The following is a 19,718-nucleotide window of genomic DNA, read 5'->3' as shown; positions in this document are numbered from 1 at the left end:
TGAAAGTCAAGCAAGAACAACAAAAGAATTTACCAGAGATTACTTTTAGAAGCCAGGTGCTACTATGTCAGCAGACTCTCCTAATGTGCATCTTAAACTAGGCTCTAGGTATTCTTGGCAACTACATGAAAAAATTTAAAGGCTTCTCTAAGCTAGAAACAGAAAGACAGCATAATGCTGTAGAAAATAAGCATGTTTGGGTGAAGAACAAATCATATAAGATTAATATAATAATGTTCAGAGACAGAATTTCAAACCTTAATGGTAATACAGGAACAGTAGACAAGCCAAGCTAGCTTCTCTCAAAACTTTACAGATGCAAAGAGAATTGCTTTTGGAAGCTGCATTAACTATTTCAGACCACTAGGGTAACCTTAAGTCAATGACTGTCACAATGTTCCAGTAGCACTTAGTTTACTAAGGCAGTAAATTATCCCAACTCTGAAATTCCCAAACTGTTTCTGAATAGCTGTAGCCTGCAGCAAACCAGCAGGATTCTTTGTCCTCTAGCTCTTTCCACTGCTGCCTGGTTGCTTAAACAAATGCCCTAAAACCAAGCATTAACATTTGCCAAGCATTTTGAAAATGAAATGCACCTGGGATAGCCCTGTGGGTGCCTGATTTAATTCTCTTTGACTATCGAGAATGAGGCGGGGAAAAATTAACACTTTATTCTGCCAGTTGTGCCAAATCTTCACTGGTACATAGGGGAAAAAATTGAGGAATAATTCCTAGCTGAGATTGTGGGAATTTCAAAAATAGAAAGTATAAAAACGTGCTAAGTTTTCCTAGGCCTCATCCATTATCCACACATGCACTTATAATCACTTACTTATACTTCGTTATTCCAAAAGAGTAAAAATGTGAAAAATGTTTCACAGGATACAAGGTACTCCTTTGCTAAATTGGCTAGTATTCTCGAGTTTTATTACAACCAGGCAGACACCCATGTGAGCAAAGGTGTGTCCCACATCAGCACACTTTTATTATTTGGGATTAGGCTCCTAAAAAAAGAATAACGGCATGTGGCATCTCCATTATAAGAGAACACGCACACCGTATCTCCCTTCTGTTAGAAGAAGGCTTATAATCAAGCAACTTGGAAAATGTTTGAAAGTCTGTATATAAATATTTAGGAAAAGCTAATAGCATCTCATAATTTTTTCCAATTAGGAAATAACACTATAAAAGCAGAGGAAGGATTATGTACCATAGCCTCTCGGTCATGGGTGTAAATAAAATTCAACATTTAAGCAGATGCATTTGTATCTCGATATGCTATTTCTGTCAGATTCTGGCAATGGTTCTGATTCGAACAGCAATTACTTGTAAAGAGTTCAGCCTCAGCTGGGTGTGGTTCCAGCACTTTGGGAAGCCGAGGCAGGTGGGTCACGAGGTCAGGAGATCGAGACCATCCTGGCTAACATGGTGAAACCCCATCTCTACTAAAAATACAAAAAAAATAAGCTGGGCGTGGTGGCGGGCACCTGTAGTCCCAGCTACTAGGGAGGCTGAGACAGGAGAATGGTGTGAACCCGGGAGGCGGAGCTTGCAGGGAACCGAGATCTTGCCACTGCACTCCAGCCTGAGCGACAGAGCGAGACTCTGTTTAAAAAAAAAAAAGAAAAGAAAAGAAAAAGAATTTAGTTTCAGCTATTTAGAAAAGTGGCTTTATTGAATTTACCAAGGCCCTACAATTTTCCATTTCCTTAGCAAGATATTAAATCAACCAAGCTAAGCATGTCATCATGACTATAATTTACGTGATGTGACATGACAGTTAAGATGTACTGTGGTAATTTCTGAGAGCTTGCAGTATTATTGTAGTATCAAAAATTTATATGGTTCAGTTATTAAGGCAAATTGTTTCATTCATACTGAGATGCCTGACAGTAAACCACCAAGGGCTTCACGTTACATTAAAAATGTCCTCCGTATTCAAACAATTTGTACACCCTGTTACTGTTATTTTGTTCACCGAATGGAAACGGCAGCACAGGCAAGAACACCGTTTTGATGTGAAAATGATTGGTAGGGGAATATGAAGAGCTTCATTGTGGGTTATAAGAAAGAAACATTTCAACCAGGATAAGGGAAGTTATCTTCGGGAACCAACAACTACTAATGGGATGTCCAAATTCTTTGTTCTGATTCTATCGAATATTCCATTTGCTTGCTTTCCTTCTGTCAGTTTGATTGTCAGCCAACAGAAAAAAAATGCATATGACCAAAGAAGAAAGGATGGAAAATCTGGTAAAGAATATTTCTATTATAAGCTACTTTAAATAAGTGTTGCCATCATATAAGAAATAAGACCTTTGAAATTCATCCAATTTTGACCTAAGGCTCTTCTTGGAACTCCTCAGAGTAGTTTAAAAAAAAAAAAAAAATTGACAGTACATTTTTATATTTTTTTTGGCAATTTTAAGCAGTGGAAATTCAAGTTCTACATGCTATTTTGTTCTTTTTGGGAATACCAGAGTTTCCTAAATAGAATAGGATAAAATGACTTCTTGCTGTAAAGGGCCTTGCAAATAGAAGTTTAATTTGATTTTTATTACAGCTATTGAATTTTATGCAACATACGCTGTCTCTTAGAATACATGTTCATTGAAAATGTGTTTTAGACATTTACACACTTTTTGTAATAGCATTTAGAGGTCTATTAAAAATAAGAAAACGGCCATGAGTTAAAAATGTTTCAACCAGCCAACACCACAAGTTCCCATTCACTGAGTAGCATATGAGATACTAAGTTTTTCTTTCAATACTCACATGCCATGCAAGAAAACCACTGACTATAAACAAACTTTTATTTGCTTAATCAATGACGATTTCTTCATAAATAATGCTATATTTTGTTAGGTGTAAACTAGGCTTAAACAGCATCAATTCACAAAGGGATTTTCCCATCACAGCTTCTGGTGTGATCAGGTATTTTAACTATCAGCTGAGAAGGTATTAACTTTCACACAACAAGCAAGTATTCACGTTTATAAAGAAGTCACCAAATTTTATTTCCAACGAAGTATTAGGCGAGATAAACTAAAATTCTAAACCCCAGGATATCTATCTAGATAGACATAATCCACAACAGAAAAAAATAAGCCTGTATGTCTGAGGCTGCTACATTTGTTTATCTGTGTATGTTTTTACGTATGTGTGGGCTTTATAACAAACATGTGCTTCCAATCTGGCACTTTTAGGGTAGTTTCTGTCTGAGCTCCAGGAAATATGTTGTTTATATAAGCCTCATGGCAAGCATTTAATTAGTTATGTAATACATTTCTTTTCCAATTAACATTCATATCAGGTAGAAGGAAAAGTAAATCTCTTGAGTATCAGTTTTGTAATGGAATAGAAACAGATGAGAAAACCTTCAGTAAGTATCCCACCATAAACAACTCCAGAAAACAGTTCTTTTCACATAAGCACAACACAGTTTCTTCCAATAGCTGTAATTTGCTTTACAAAATACCCTAGAGGCTTCATTAATTTATTTGCCCATTCAAAAAGTTTACATAGAACATCAACTATGCAAAGTTGCATATTAGGGATGTCGTGGCTGGTTAAGGTCTTGTGCAACATGGAAGAGACGCCCAACTCCATGTGATTTAGCTGGTTCTGGCAATCCAACCCAGTGTGTATTTAATTTTGTTTTTCTCTAAAAGAATTACCAACTAAAACCCATTCTCACCATCAGTCAGTTAAAGCAGAATAGTGGGAATCAAGCGTGGACTTACTTTGTTTCCCAGATAGGGAGCCGGTGCACTCCAGTAGTAGCTGTGCGGCAGGGCTTGCCGGGCCTCCGCGTTACTGATGCTGATCTGCTGAAGTGAGTCCGAGTCGTCCTGCTGGGGAGCCACTCGAATGCGGCCAGAAAGGTCAGTCAGATACCAGCCACTCATATCTTGTATCTTAGAGAAAACACACGTCATCATTAATTTAAAAAAAAATATCTCTAAGCTTCATTTTCTTTCATGTTCCTGGTCATGTCTACTTTTGGAAATTAAAAAAAAAAAACCACAAAACTACAAACATTTAAAAAAAACATGAGCATTATGAATATCATTAGACATACGTACTCATGTAGGTTTCCATTGTTTATTTTTTTTCCTCGATGTTTCTAGGAGTTTCCAAGGTATTCTATAATAATCTGTTTTCATTGAACTTATGCTTTTTAAAAGATTGTGGTTCCAAATACCACTTTCTTAAAAATAGAAACTCACTCAAAGTCATACAACGGTTATAACATACACTTAATCAAACAGTTGGACTTTCAGTTCCATATTTTTTACTCCACTAGTAATTTCTTGTTGCTTTTAGAAAAATTTCTAGTTTGAGGCTTAAGGATATTTGAACCCACCGGCCTGTTACTATGACAACACCTCGCAATACTGTATGTATTCCTTCAAACAGGGTCAGAAGTTCTGTGGGGACCCACAGCCTACATCCCTGACCCAGAAATGGGAGGAACCTTAAAGGAGGAATCAGGGAATGCATAATGATTTGTTTTTACATCTTTATGCTCCAGCCAAGTTCAGGCCCACAGCTACATGTCTAATTTAAAGCATCCTACCCAGTCAGGACAAAACACTGATTACTGAGGGCTTAGGGTACAAGCTATCAGGAACCTACTAGACATGCATGAGCTGCTTCATGCTGTGGGTGATGGGAAGCAGAATGCTAAGGGTGACTCTATGTGGATGAAATATTTTTAAAACTTTCTTCATAGATTATTTGACTCTGCTTATCCCAAAGCTGTGAAATCACTGATATTTCTTTGGTTAAATGGGAAATAGAAACCAGGTACAACCTGTTGACTTACTGGACAATAAGTAATATATTCCTTGCTCTTCTTCCCTTTCTAACATCACCCTTGAGGCATTCTAAGACAGTTGAGTGGGATTCTGTATCTCTAGCATCTGATGATCAAAGCTTGAGTACCAGCTCTGCCCCTTGGCTGGCTATGAAACTTTGATCTGTCAGTGGAGTAGTCTGGAAGGTGGGGTGGGACTTTGTAAACAAAATGAGGAAGTTAGACTAGATGTCCATCTGTGCTTGATTCTTTGAAGTCTGCTCTGAAAGCAATATAGTTGATAAAGTATAGATAATATTTCATAATATGAGGTTTGACTTAAAAGCACTGCAGGCAGAGAAAATATTTGATAGCTCTGTTCAGGATTAGTCCGCCGATTAAAGTTGAAAGGAAGAAGTGTTTAGGAAATAGTTTATCTAAATAGCAGTCTTTATAAAACACAACTCTGATAATGTCAGTCCTTAGCTTAAAATTCTTCAATGACACTCCAAGTAAAATATCTCAAATTCTTAGCATATTCAACCCTATAAGTTCTAGCTTCTCATTCCCCTCTCTAGATTTCTCTCTCTCTCTAGCCCATTTCTTACCATTCTGCACTCTTAAGTCCAGCCACATAGGCTGTGTAAAATTCCCAGAAAGTCCCATTTTCCTCTGACACTCTTCTGTATAGGGAGACAACATGCTGTCTACACAGAGTTGAAAAGGCAGTAAGTAGTGTAGGCAATGAAGTCAGAAAAGTAAAGACATTCACGTTAAACAAAGAACATTTTTAGGCCGGGCACGGTGGCTCACACCTGTATTCCCAGTACTTTGGGAGTCCGAGGCAGGTGGATCACGAGGTCAGGAGATCAAGACCATCCTGGCTAACATGGTGAAACCCCGTCTCTACTAAAACATACAAAAAATTAGCCGGGCGTGGTGGCGGGCGCCTGTAGTCCCAGCTTTTTGGGAGGCTGAGGCAGGAGAATGGTGTGAACCCGGGAACTAGAGCTTGCAGTGAGCCGAGATTGCACCACTGCACTCCAGCCTGGGCAACAGAGCACGACTCCATCTCAAAAAAAAAAGAAAGAAAGAAAATTTCAGTTGCTATTAAATAGTTTAATAGTTTTTCAAGCCAACTCAGAATGAAGGTATTGTCTATATTTAATGTCCCCTTTTAATAATGAAAGAGCCTAGGCAACATCAAATAGTAACTAAACGGTTGGTGGATAATATGTATTATGTATATAGATGATAAAGAGTTTTTCTCAACTTGCATACAAACATACTAGTAAATGGAAACTATAATTCATATCACAATGTCGTGTTTTCTCTCTTAAATCATGCACCCTTGGAGTTGAAACCTTAATTGCATTACTGTTTCATAGAGTAATCATGAACACTAAAAAGACAATGTCTACCTATTCTAAGAAATTCCAGTCTACACAATATTACAAATACAACCTCAAAGGCTTTGAGCAAAAATGCAGAATAGCATTTGAAGAAAATTCCATTACTTCTTCATGTAACTTCATGTAGAAGTTCACTATCAGAAAAAAGTATGTAAAAATTTCTTACAAAGGAACCACAATGAAAGCAACAAAGAAGGCTGATGGGGCAGCAAACAGAACCAAATGGTGCTTGCTTACTTTGCCATAAGTCCAGTAGGAACTCTGACATCTGTTTGAAACACCTGAACAGAAACACTCATCGCAGCCTTTCCAATTATCCTCTTGCAAATTGAAGAAGCCGGATTTGCAACGACTACAGTCTCCTCCTTCAACATTCTCCTGAAAATAAAGAGATGTATCAGCAACAGAGGTATCCTTCAACATTATGAGCTCTGTCCATGTCTGTATAGGAAAATATTAACTGTACATTCTTCATTTTACCCTCTCAACTATATTTAAAGTATAATGATATTTTAAAAAATCTGCTCGAAAGCTCTATATTAAGCCATATCCTTTCTAATTACACGGGTGAGAAAGATTACTGGATGCAAATCTACTCTCGTAAAAGTGACTATTTTGATCTTCATGTAGGTTGAGTGTAGAGTAAATGTCATGATAAATACCTGTGCAGGAATGAATTAGACTAAAATGGGGCCAGTTAGGTTCACTGTTCTGTTATTGAGGTACTTCATTTAATTTTATGGTAAAATTAAAGACATTAATACATGGATGTATAACACAACATTGATATCACACCAGTTATAAATACTTTTCACATTTCAGATTAAAAATATGTACATTTGAGGCAAGCATAGGAACTTGACAGGTAGAGAAACTGGGGTAGAGATTAGATAAAGTAGAAAGGTAGCAAAGTTTTCTCCTGGTTAACTGTTTACAGTGTTTTCTGTAACACATCAGAACAATCAGTTAGTCACATAGTGATACTATGGGAAAGAGCTCTTCTCATTCTGTGACTGCTCTCCAGACTGGTTTCATTAATCCTACTTTCAGTACACTGAAAAATTATTTGTATACAGTTGAGCCTAAAATGTGGACTCAGGCCAGTGAAAGCTGACTCTATAATGATAAACAGGGAAGGATGTAATCTTTCAATTTAAAGAGCAGTTAATCTTGACTAATACTTCTAAATGAAGGCATCCTGCTTTCCAGGAAACAGATTTGTAATATTCCCTACATACACATTTTCTCTACATTTCCCCTCTTCCTTGAATTCCCTTATTATCAGTTCTGAGGCTTTTTAATAAATTCCCTTGGACAACTAACTTCTCTCTCAATGTAGTTTTCATAGCCCTTTATACATTACCCTATCACAACCACAAAAAAGCATTGTTCAAAGATTGTTCTCTCTAGCTATCTACCATAATCTATTCAGAGGTAGAAACTCTGTCTTACTTATCTTTATAGTCTGAGAAAATAACATGGTTCCTGGTACAGCATTGAGCATTAGCTTCATCAAATTTCCTAAGTTCAAATAAATCTCTTGGCTGTCATGTTTTTCATGCATAGAAAAGTGCTATACACAGAGTACGAGCTTAATAAAAACATCTTTAAACAAACCCAGATTGAGCAGAAGATAGGGATGATAAAATCTGAGAACATATATGGAAAATCAGAAGAGAAGAGTAAAATAGCATGAAGAAATAAGGAGAAAATTTTAAGAATAAAGAAAGCGGTCCTCCTTATATCCAAGAGAATAATTTGTCTTAAATTAACTTTTTGATACTGAATTATTATGACTCATTTACAAACTCAGCCACTTCTATGTGGGAACCTTACTAAGCACTGCCATAAGATTTTTGCCAGCTTACTTTTTAAGGCAGATTTCAGACATTTTGAAATGATAGATATCAGCAAAACTAATCAAACTAATTTCAGACTTATAGTGACAAATAAATCCCCAAAGCACTAAAGTTGAGAGCATCTTCAAAAGAGTATAAAGGCAAGAAAGATGAAACATATCTGTAATTATGATTTAGTTTATTCCGTTGAGGCACAGTACAGCTGTTCTGTACACTGTGTTCTTATGCGCTTGGTCTAATCTACTTTTCATTTACTCTAATTTGAAAGCTTATAATGCCACTATTCTGAGATTCAGACTAAGTTCAACAATGAGAAATTTGCAGACACTAGCTACATTTTCCTTAGTTCCATTTTAGCCTAGTAAAATGACCTTGAAAAAATATGATTAAATAATTTCATATTCAATTTTATTTAATAACCTGAAGCAACATATTAGGGTAGGAATTCTAGGCACTCTGAAGATAAATAAGTCAAGGTCTTTGTCCTTAAAAACCAATATCTAGTTGGGTAAAAAGATATACTCACAATCAACTATAATGCAGGGTGGAATATGGTAAGTGCATCTGAGAAATGAATTAAATTATGGGCACATAGAGGAAGCACTAATTTCTGCTGTAAGGCTTAAGGAAGCTTTATGACAGGAGTGGAGTTTGACCCGATCCTTGAAGCATGGTTTAAAAATTCAACTTGTGGACATAGACAGAATGAGAGACTGATGTTAGCAAAGACATTGGGAACAAGAATTCATTTTAAAAGTTGGAGATTCATTCATTATTTATTTTTCAAGACAAATGTGCAGGTTGAGCAACCCTAATCAGAAAATCCCAAATCTGAAATGTTTCAAAATTTGAAACTTTGGGGGCACCTATATGATGCTCAAAAGGAATGCTCATTGGAGCATTTCAGATTTTGGATTTTCTGATTAGGAATGATCAGCCAGTATGTATTCTGCAAATATTCCAAAATCTGAAAAAATCAAAAATCTGAAACATTTCTGGCCTCAAGCATTTTGGATAGGGATACTCAGTCTTGCATTTAATACTTCCTATATGCTAGAACTTCACTTGGTACTTGAGATCCAGGGCCCTGCCCTCAGAAAGCCCATCCTAAGAGATATTCCTTAGGAATTGGTAAGTCATTCATTAGCAGTTGTTCATTAGGAGATAAATCAACAGAACTATACTTGAGTCACTTAAGTTGGCAGTAGCAAGTAAAATGTCTATAAAATGTAAGACATTGGCTTAAAGAAATCTTTCTTTACTACATTACAGAGTATATTTTATGTAATTTAGAGTAGCACAATTCGAACACAGAAGTACCGTGTTCCGGGACTTTTGTGCACATCTTCATAGAGACCAAAGTTTCCTGCCTTCTACTAGCTTGTTAATATACATGATCTTGACAGTCCAGTTCCAATTCTTTCTATGTGTCTCCAGGGACATCATTGCTTTTTCAAACTTTCTTTGTGACTCATCAACCATTGTCATCCATGAGTCAGCTCCTAATTGCATTCCTGGCTTATTCTTGGAAGATCTTCTTGATATGAATATTCTAGGACTTACATTTTTTTTGATTTCCAGCTTGCAAGTGAGCCATTAGCTTTATGATTGAGCTCTTTGAATAATTTCACTTCCTCTGTTATCAATATCAATATCAATATCAAATTATGAATAAATGCTCTGTACATTATTTCTTATTGTTGCTTTATTCTTTATATTATTCGTTCATCACCTTATAGCTGAACTACTATATACAAGACATATGAGATATCAGAGGGAATATAAAAATGCCCTCAAGAGGATTATAGTAAAGGAAGTAGGAATTTTCTTTTTTGCTATAGTTCCCTTAGCACAGTTTCCACCTGGAGAAATAGAGTCACGATAGTTTCCCTATGTACTTTCTGATGAGGCTGATTTCAGATAAGTATATCACAAGGTGGAAGAAAATCACTGTTGTAAGAGGCATACAGACAACATGTTCTGGATCTGACACCAAATTCATCACCAGAGTCCACTATGCCCCTGAAGAAAAAAAATAAGGCAGAAAAACCATAGGGTTGAGCAAAAAAGATGTATCCCAAGATTTTCATAAGATTAAAATAGGGTACTGCCACGCTGTCCTCTTCCAGATGTAAGAATGTCTCCAGATGTAAAAATATCTACTAAAGGGCATTTATTGAAATAAATAAATAGATAAATAAATACAAACAGTAAAACCATAATTTTATTATTTTCTTGCCATTTATAAGATTGGCACAGACCATATATTATACCTTATTACCATCATCCAATTCAGTCCCTAAAGCACAGACCCTAAATTGACCCTAAATACCAAATGATGATGGTAAAAGTCTTGTACCTTCCAGATTGAATGTTATTTTAATCATCATGAGATTTCTATGTTCCTTTATAATTCTATAACTTATTTGTACTGATGAATTTTAAAAAGTTATTAACATATAACTAATTTTTTCTTTTTTTGTTTGTACTTCAATGGTTGCAAAAACATAATTTAATAAAAAAAATTAAAGTTGTTTTAACTGTTAATCTAAACAAAATGGAGTCTAATGTATTAAATCTCTCAGCATTCCTACTGGGAAACTCCTATTGATCCAATAAATTCATTTTAACACTTTATTTGTATAGAGTCCATTAGTGATTCTTTTCAATTTGCATAGTTAATGATAACTTTCACACTAAAGCCTATAAAACAGGGTAATTTCTAGAATGCTACAGACTTCCACTCTAGAGATTAATATTCATTCCCTTATATCACCATATTTTCTTAAAACCAAATATTCGACTTTTGCTATTTCTATGCCGTTATTCTAATCAATTCTATTAATAAAAATGAAATATGAACTGATAATTGTTACAGGAAGTCAGGGACCCCGAACTGAGGGACCAACTAGAGCTGCAGCAGAGAAACACAAATTGTGAAGATTTCATTTTAATATGGACACATATCAGTTCCCAAAATTAATACTTTTATAATTTCTTATGCCTGTCTTACTTTAATCTCTTAATCCTGTTATCTTCGTAAGCTGAGAAGGTATGTCACCCCAGGACCACTATTGTGTTAAACTGTACAAATTGATTGTAAAACATGTGTGTTTGAACAATATGAAATCAGTGCACCTTGCAAAAGAAAGGAATAACAGCAATTTTCAGGGAACAAGGGAAGACAACTATAAGGTCTGACTGCCTGCGGGGTCAGGCAGAATACAGCTATATTTTCCTTCTTGCAGAGCCTATAAATGGACATGCAAGTAGGGAAGATATCGCTGAATTCTTTTCCTTGCAAGGAATATTAATAATTAAGACCTTGGGAAAGGAATGCATTCCTTGGGGGAAGTCTATAAAGGCTGCTCTGGGAGTGTCTGTTTTATGCGGTTGAAATAAGGACTGAAATGCTGAAATATACCCTGATCTCCTGCAGTATCCTCAGGCTTATTAGGGTGGGGAAGAAACCCCACCCTGGTAAATTTGAGGTCAGACCAGTTCTCTGCTCTCGAATCCTGTTTTCTGTTGTTTAAGATGTTTATCAAGACAATACATGCACAGCTAAACATAGATCCGCATCAGTAATTCTAATTTTGCCGTTTGCATTGTGATCTTTGCTTTTGTCTGTGCCCTGTTTCCTCAGAAGCACGTGATCTTTGTTCTCCCTTTTGCCCTTTGAAGCATGTGATCTTTGTGAACTACTCCCTGTTCGTACACCCCTTCCCCTTTTGAAATCCTTAATAAAAACTTGCTGGTTTTGTGGCTCAGGTGGGCATCACAGTCCTACCGATATGTGATGTCACCCCCAGAGGCCCAGCTGTAAAATTCCTCTCTTTGTATTCTTTCTCTTTATTTCTCAGACCAGTCAACACTTAGGGAAAATAGAAAGAACCTATGTTGAAATATTGGGGGCAGGTTCCCCCAATAGATAATATTCATTTTTCCATTGTAAATAATCCACACATAAATACTTTTATATTCTCACATATTATGATATTAAAACATGTCACTTCACTTTAGACTACTGTTTTCAGTCTACTTAATCTATTTTTTATTATCATGTCCCTACAGAACCTATATAGCCATTTTTTCATAATCATCCCCACCATGAAGCTTTAATACTCCAGATATATTTTATGTACAGATGCACCATGTGAATGTTTGCCTTTACATAAAACCAATGATATTTTTGTTCCCCAAGAACCAGTTTTCATTCTTTTAGGAAGAAATGTGTGCTTTAGACATCTATTTCTGTTGAACATAGCTCAATGTTGTGGCCTATGCTACAAAAAACTTATCATGGCTGCCTTTTTTTCTTTAGTTCTCTTTTCCCTTTAAAAACAAAGTGGAATTCGAAAAATTTTACTAAGTTCTTTTGTTTTTGATTTCTTGAAGTGAGATACTATCGTGTTGACATCAATTTTCTTTTTGCTGTAGTTTCCTCAGTACAGTTTTTCTCTGGAGAAATACAGTCACAGTAGTTTTCTTATATTCTTTCTCATGGAAGCTACTGCCTTATAAATTAGGTACAACTTCAGCAACACATACTGAACTGTGATTGTTAGTCAGCTTGGAGTACTACTGACAAAGTTACCAGGAATAGATACAGTGACATTTAAGTTATTTTTCTGTGATAATTGCTTCAGGAATTTCTCAGTCATGCTTGGTTTTTTGGTAGTTTGTAGTTAATTACAGGTTTTCTTCTGTTATGACCTTTATAGTAATGCATCCTAGTATTAAAAGAAGTTAACAAAACAAGGATAATTAGTTAATTAGCAGTATTTGTTGAGGACTTACTCCTAAAACACACTTTTCCAAGGCTAGATAATAGTTGATGGGTTAGGGAGGAGAAGGAAATACATAAACATTAGTTCTCACTTTTCACAAGCTTAGCTTTTAATAGTGTGAAAGAGAACCAGAGCTGGACAGTAGTTAAAACAATGAAAATAGGCTTCAGTGAAAAACTATTGCAATAGGGAAAAAGCGACCTTAGTAAAGAACTAGCCTCCATTCCCAATACAACATGAACAACTAGGGATTCACAGCCAAGGAACAGGGTGGAGATTTATAGCCATGGAGCAAGGATCAGGGGTGAACAATCATTAAGAAGAGACATCAGGGATACGGGGATTCTTACTAAACCACATGAACAGGATTCTTGTTGAAGACAGGCCAGAGGGATCAGATATCAAGGGTAAGGGGTCATTCACACACTGACTTTGCAGAATTCTTGCTATAACCAAGCTAGGTTTGAGGACAAGGCTCAACGAAGAGGCCTCATCAAAAAGAGGACTCAGAGAAGCCTTTCCAAAGTTTGGTCAAGGAGTCTGTCAATGCAAAAAATTGGCTAACATAATGTTATTTGAACTGTAGCTGTTGCAAGAGATAAATTCCTGCATGAACCTTTTATGCCAAAAATTCTACATCTGTAATTTAGATTCAGGATTAAATGTACCATTGAAGGCCATTTGTAAAAATACCCAGGAATCAAGTCTACAAGTTAATGAAGTGACCATTCCTGTACACAAATGAAAAAGAAGGGGGAAATCCAAAACCAATAAAAATGTTAACACACCATAAAAATCCTTTCAGGGAAAAAGAACAGAAACTTATCTCTGCTTGAGAAAAGCAATATAAACAACAACAAAAAGTAATCCAATAGGTATTTATAGTTATACTTTATATTTGTACGGGGCTTTAATGTTATAATTATACCTATTGAAAGGCAGAAAAGATTCAATGACACCATTTCATAGATTACAAAATAGAATCAGAAAGGCTAAATGACTGTTAAAGCTTCACGAGATTTTAGCTCTCTTCCTTCCATCTTTCTTTTGTATGAGTCATTGTGTTATCTTCTTATTGTGCAATGATAAAGAAAATACATAGGGTCCATATCATCACCAGAGGTAAGATAGACATAAAACAGAATTAATAATTATGAGATCATAAAAGAAAAGAAAAGGGTTTGAAAAGTGATTATGCTATGAGAATGATATGATTTGAGGATGCAGGGGCAGCTTTCCTGTGAAAGTTGAAGTTAAGCCAAGCCATTAAAAATGCCTGGCTAAGCAAAGGAATAGGGCTAGAAATGAGATTTCCCAAGCAATTCGAATAGAACTTATAAAATTCCAGATGCTACAAAGAACTAATAGACTCAAGAAATTTAAGCAAAGCTGAAAAACAGTGACTGATACTCAAGAACATTCTGGAGAGGTAAGCCAAGGCCAGATCACATAGTCTCATGGGCCTGTAAGGACTTAATGGAAAAATGCAATAAAAACAAAGGAAAACAATATGAAAATACAGACTTTAATTTCTAGTCTTCTACTTCACTATTTATCTTTCTATTATAAGACTTTGATAAAACTAAAAGCACATGTTCCTACCTAGATCAAGGTCAATTTATATTATGTGTGAGATTCTACAAACCAACTGATTTTGCATAAATAATATGACACCAAACTGCAAAAGAGCCAATTTCTAGCATATGGTACTTGAAATAAACAAATACTGAGAGTCAGACAGCACTTATATTCAATGACTTGTCATATATCTGAAATTGACTTGCCTCTTGTAATTCATAAGAGACAGAAATTTCAAAATTTTTAACAATGCAAAAATATTATAAACATTTTAGTGTCTTGAGCTAGCATTCCTTTAACATTTTGAAATATAATGATGATAATGTTCATTAATATCATTGTTGAAGAGGAAATCTTATGTGTAAAATGTAATAATGTAGTTGACATTGTATTAAAAATTTCATTCACCTCTTTTTAAATCTGGAATTCTTTTTTACATTCAATTAAAGAAATTTAAATTAGAAATTATTTTAAGACATTAAAAAAGCACATATAACATGCATTACCCATGCAACCTAGAGGTAACAAAACATTCATATTTTATATTTGCCTCAGATATATTTTTAAAGCAATGATACTTAGATACAAATGAATCTCATTTCACTTCTGTTTTATTCCCTTTCCTAGGTAACTACTATTCTGAAATTAGTACTTACCCTACAAGTGTATTTAAATTTTTAAATTATAATGTATGTTCTCACAATGTAGCATTGTTTTATGTTTTACAACTTGATATAAATAATAGCATAATGACATTGTTTTTCCACCTGAAGTTTCTGAAATTTATCATTGTTTATACATGAAGACCTGTTTCATTCACTTTAACTGTTTTTTTATCAGACTAAAGGGAATATGAGAATTTATTTTTGCTATTTATTTATTTTTCTTATCTTCATCATAGTAAGTATGTCTACATTGAGCACTTTTTAGATGGTTTTTCTGTACATATTTTAAGAGTTTTTTGGGGTAAATATTTGGATGTGGAATTGTTGGTTGACAGGGTTTTATCACCTTCAAAGCTACTAAATAATGCCATATTGCCCTCTTACATTGTGGTAACTAATTAACTCTATTAATAGAAATGGTAAACATTTAAAATTTCACAGATTTTCACTGGTACTTGGTGATGGTCAGCTGTCTGCTCATTTAGAATTTTACGTTCTTCAATAACCTTTAAAAATTATCTCAATTTTAAAAACATTTATTTATAGGTATCACAAAGTTTTTGTCGCTATTCTAAATATTTTTATTATATTTTCTATTTGCTTGTCATTGACATAAAGAAATACTACTGCTTTTTATAGATAGATTCTTCTAGGCTACAATCCAGTTAAAATGTCTTATGGGTTCAATATTCTTACTAAAGGACATATATTATTTAATATTTATTTCAATGAAGTTGGACTGTGAGTGGTAAACACTCACAATAAAGATATTTGCCCCCAGTTTTAATATTTTTATCTTTGTCTTGCTGGTTGACAGATTTTCTACTATGGGTAAGATTATTTTTTATCATCCTCAAACTGAGGATTTATAATAGTTTTTAATTCATGATCATTCTTTTCTCCTTCATTTTTTTTTGAATATTGTTTCTCCTCAACTTCTTCTAATCTCTTCTTTGGCAACTTGTGCTAAACTTCCGTTGAATTTTATCATTCTATGAGTCAGTTAGCATCATATTTATTTACTTCCTTATGTCAATTTATAGGTAATTTTTTCAGGTCTATATTTCTGATGTTCTATCCTGCAGTTTCTCATCTCTTGTTTAACCCAATGATTGAATTTTTAATTTCAATGACTATATATTTTTTTTTCATTTCTGGAAGTAAATTACATATGTTTCTTTTCCAAACCTGATTACTTTTGAATTTTAATATAGCATCTGTTTTATTTTTTTCCTATTCCTTCTTTGTTTATTCTTCAATCTTCTAATCATGCTTTTACAATTCAATATTTTAAACATTTTTATGATTTATGTGATGAAAATATTATCACAGATTTTTATGAATATAAAACTTCTTTCGGACTATCCTTTCTAGTTCTTTGTGTACAAATATTCTTATTTTTGTGGCTGCTGGTTTCCTTTTGTAGTTATTTTCCTTTTGTGTACTTTACTTGCTTTGTGATGAGATCATTTTCAGTTGAGGCTGTATTATTTTTCCTATGGGAATACCATTTCCTTGACTTGTTGAAGAATTCCAGCACATAAAGGGAGAATAAAAATGGATCCCATTCCCATGTGGCACACAGGTTTGAGGATTTGGTCCTACACAAGGTAAGTAACCTTTACCCACTCAGAGGCCCTAAAAGAAAAGTTTTCTAGCTGCCTCTGTAGGCTTGCAGGAAGAATTTTCTAGACCCCATTTCCCTGTCTGAAAGTATTTCTAGTGTCCCTGCTTCAGTGAGTTCAGCTGCAATTTCCCTCTGTGGGTCCAAATCCTAGTGGCAAGTCCTAGTGAGGGCATTAAAACTCCAAACGTTAGCCCCGATCTTAGAACTAAGACTTGCCTCCCATCCCCCACCCCATGACCCCAGTTGCTCAGTTTAGCTTGAGCTTTTGCTTATGCTTAACTTAGATTTCCCTCTTCGGTCTGACATCTAGGAATTTCCCTTTCTTTCTTGAATCTAAATGTTTATAAATCTATTTGCTATGTTTATGCAGCATATCTGTGTTTTCAAAATAGCAAAAGTGGGAGAAGTGATGTCCATATCAGCTCAGTATGTCATTTTACCCACAGGAAAAATAATACAGCCACAACTGAAATGCACTCATCACAGAGCAGTCATTTAAAATTTATAAAACAAAAACCAGTTAGGCCCAAGACTTCTTAATGAAACCCTTTTTTAAAACGTCTTCACACTTCAGTGAGATATTTCTTTCTGATGAAAAATTATTTAAAAACTCAAATGTTACAGTATAAGAGAATAAAGGTATAAATATTTAAGGTTAATATGCATTTTGGAGATGAATACTTATATACACATTATTTCACGTGTGATTTATATTATTTCTATTTACAGAAAAATACTTATTTAAAGTTACTAACTTGGATATAAATACATGGACACTTATGTGTATATTCTTCCCTTTCTGCTAAAAATATGTCATTTGATTTGAATTTATATCTCCAATATTTTAGTCTCTCAATAAAATTTTGCTTCTTAGACAGCATTGTGGTCCATGCTGTTTTTACAATCAGTTGACATATCTATGTCAAATCATGTTTTTGTGAAACAGTATGAACTGTTACATTTCTCTCTACACTAAGTGTCCTTTCAATATTTAAATTGTATGCATATTTTATTGAAATGCTGGGTTATTTATTATTTTTTAAACAAGAGACTGTAGGCACTTAATTGTAGTACATTGCATGCACATTTTGATGTAACTCTTCATGGCATATTGTGATATTATTGTGATATGATGTAATTTTGTGATATAATTCATGTTATATGCATATAATTTGTGATTTTTATAATTATGTAGATGTTTTATGAAACTTGCTTTCTGCAAGTTTTTAATCCTGAAACAATTTAGTTTATAAGAACTTACAGTTTTCTATTTGAGATATCACATGGTTGAAAGGCATTTATTTTAATGACGCTATTTACTTAATTTTCATTCTTTTATGATTTCTTAATTGCTGTTTATTGTTGCGTTTTAATTGTCTGTGTAGAGCTTCAAGTGTCTACACAGGAGGCATCTTTCTTATTAGGATTATAATCATTCTGAGTACAATATTGAGTTCGGCGGAGAGCAGGCAGTAAGCAGCTCAAGGGGCTTTCCCTTGGAGCCCTGCTAATCACCACAGCTCTCTTGTTCTAGCCTTTCTCGCTATATTTACCAAAGAAAATGAACTCACTTGTTACTCTCTTTCCTTGCAAATACCAGACATCACCATTGTATGAGTGGTAGGTATAGCAAACCACTTCTTTTTCTTCCCTGTTTGATTTTATGTATTCCAGAAACTCAGGAGGTTTCTTTCCATTTTAAGCTCAGTTTGGCCTGTCCTTTATTTGAACAAGTGGTAAAGGTTAGAGATTTCTGTGGAGTTTTGAAAAGAGAATAAAGCACACACAAGGCATGTTTTGATAAATACTAGAGAAGATGCACTAAGAGCCTGCAGGATTGCCCACAAAGACATACAAGATGGAGAGGGGAGGTATCCTTAAGCAATCAATCACTCACACACTGCTACACAATCTTGGTCGACTCAAGCAATTTTTCATTTCAGATAATATTGGAATGAAATGTAATACATTAGAAAATTTACTATATTCCAGGACATGGCAACTTTTTACTACAGGCTTGTAGACTTTTCTGCTTACTGTGTCCACAGGACTTTTGTTATTTTAGTAGTTCAAAATAGGTTCCTAAATTGCCCCTGATGTAACATAAACCTATTATGAAACTATTATTATATTTAGCTTGATATTTCCAGACATTCTTGTCCCAATTCATAAACACTTCATTAAAACTAATATTTGCTACTTATATTATGGCTTAATGGTTGTATATGTACACATAGGCTCACATATATCAAATACAACTATATAATATTTCATAGCTGCCAAGATAATGCTAACATGTTAAAATATTTTTAATAAGGGTCCCTTTTTAATTGAAAATAAAGAAAAAAAGTAGTAACTTTCATTTTTACATTAGTATGGTATGCTAACTTTTTCAAAGAATGGTTCATTCTCTCAGCTAATGTAGTTATACACCGTCTGGTCAGAGTGTTACAGAACTCATTACCATAGCTAAAGTAAATCAGTCTTTTAATTTTTCACTTGTGCATGCCTCTATGTTTCATAATGTTTATAAGCTGCAGATGTAATGCATCCTTTGGTGTTAACATGATTTGTTATTAGGTGAGCATGTACAACAAAGAAAGTTGCATTTCTAAAAGTACTCTTGGAAGAAAATATTGAGCCTTTAATCAATTTCATTAGGGCTTCATACATTTTTTACAATTAAACAGAAAAATTTGAATGTAGTGAGTATGTAAAGACTTACCTGGGTTCAACCTTTAGAAGTTTATTTAAAAATTCAGAATAAAACCCTTGACAGAATTCATTTCTGATTTAGATGCAAAGGTATAATAGATTTGAATGCACTTTAGTTTTAAAGGGTTGCTATTTCTAGCGCCGTATATTTTTAAATTAACACCCTAGTTGGGCAATGGGGTGAAAGTGTTTTTGTTCTAAAATAACATAGCCTTTAAATGTGGTTTATCCTCTGTGCATTTGTAGGCTTTTAGATAAGTGCCTTATAAACATC

General features: G+C 34.4%; 1 protein-coding gene across 1 annotated transcript in view; it reads right to left on the bottom strand.

Annotated features, from left to right (window-relative positions):
• LAMA2 (laminin subunit alpha 2) overlaps positions 1-19,718 on the bottom strand; it is a 601,080-nt gene that overhangs the window by 303,816 nt on the left and 277,546 nt on the right. The window contains 2 exon segments of the mRNA XM_025382237.1: positions 3,744-3,917; positions 6,448-6,588. Coding sequence (XP_025238022.1) covers positions 3,744-3,917; positions 6,448-6,588 — 315 coding nt within the window.

The sequence above is a fragment of the Theropithecus gelada genome, chromosome 4 (assembly GCF_003255815.1).
Source record: "Theropithecus gelada isolate Dixy chromosome 4, Tgel_1.0, whole genome shotgun sequence".
Classification (NCBI taxonomy): Eukaryota; Metazoa; Chordata; class Mammalia; order Primates; family Cercopithecidae; genus Theropithecus; species Theropithecus gelada.
Note: the sequence above shows the minus strand (reverse complement) of the source record. Positions and strands in the feature narration are given on the sequence as shown.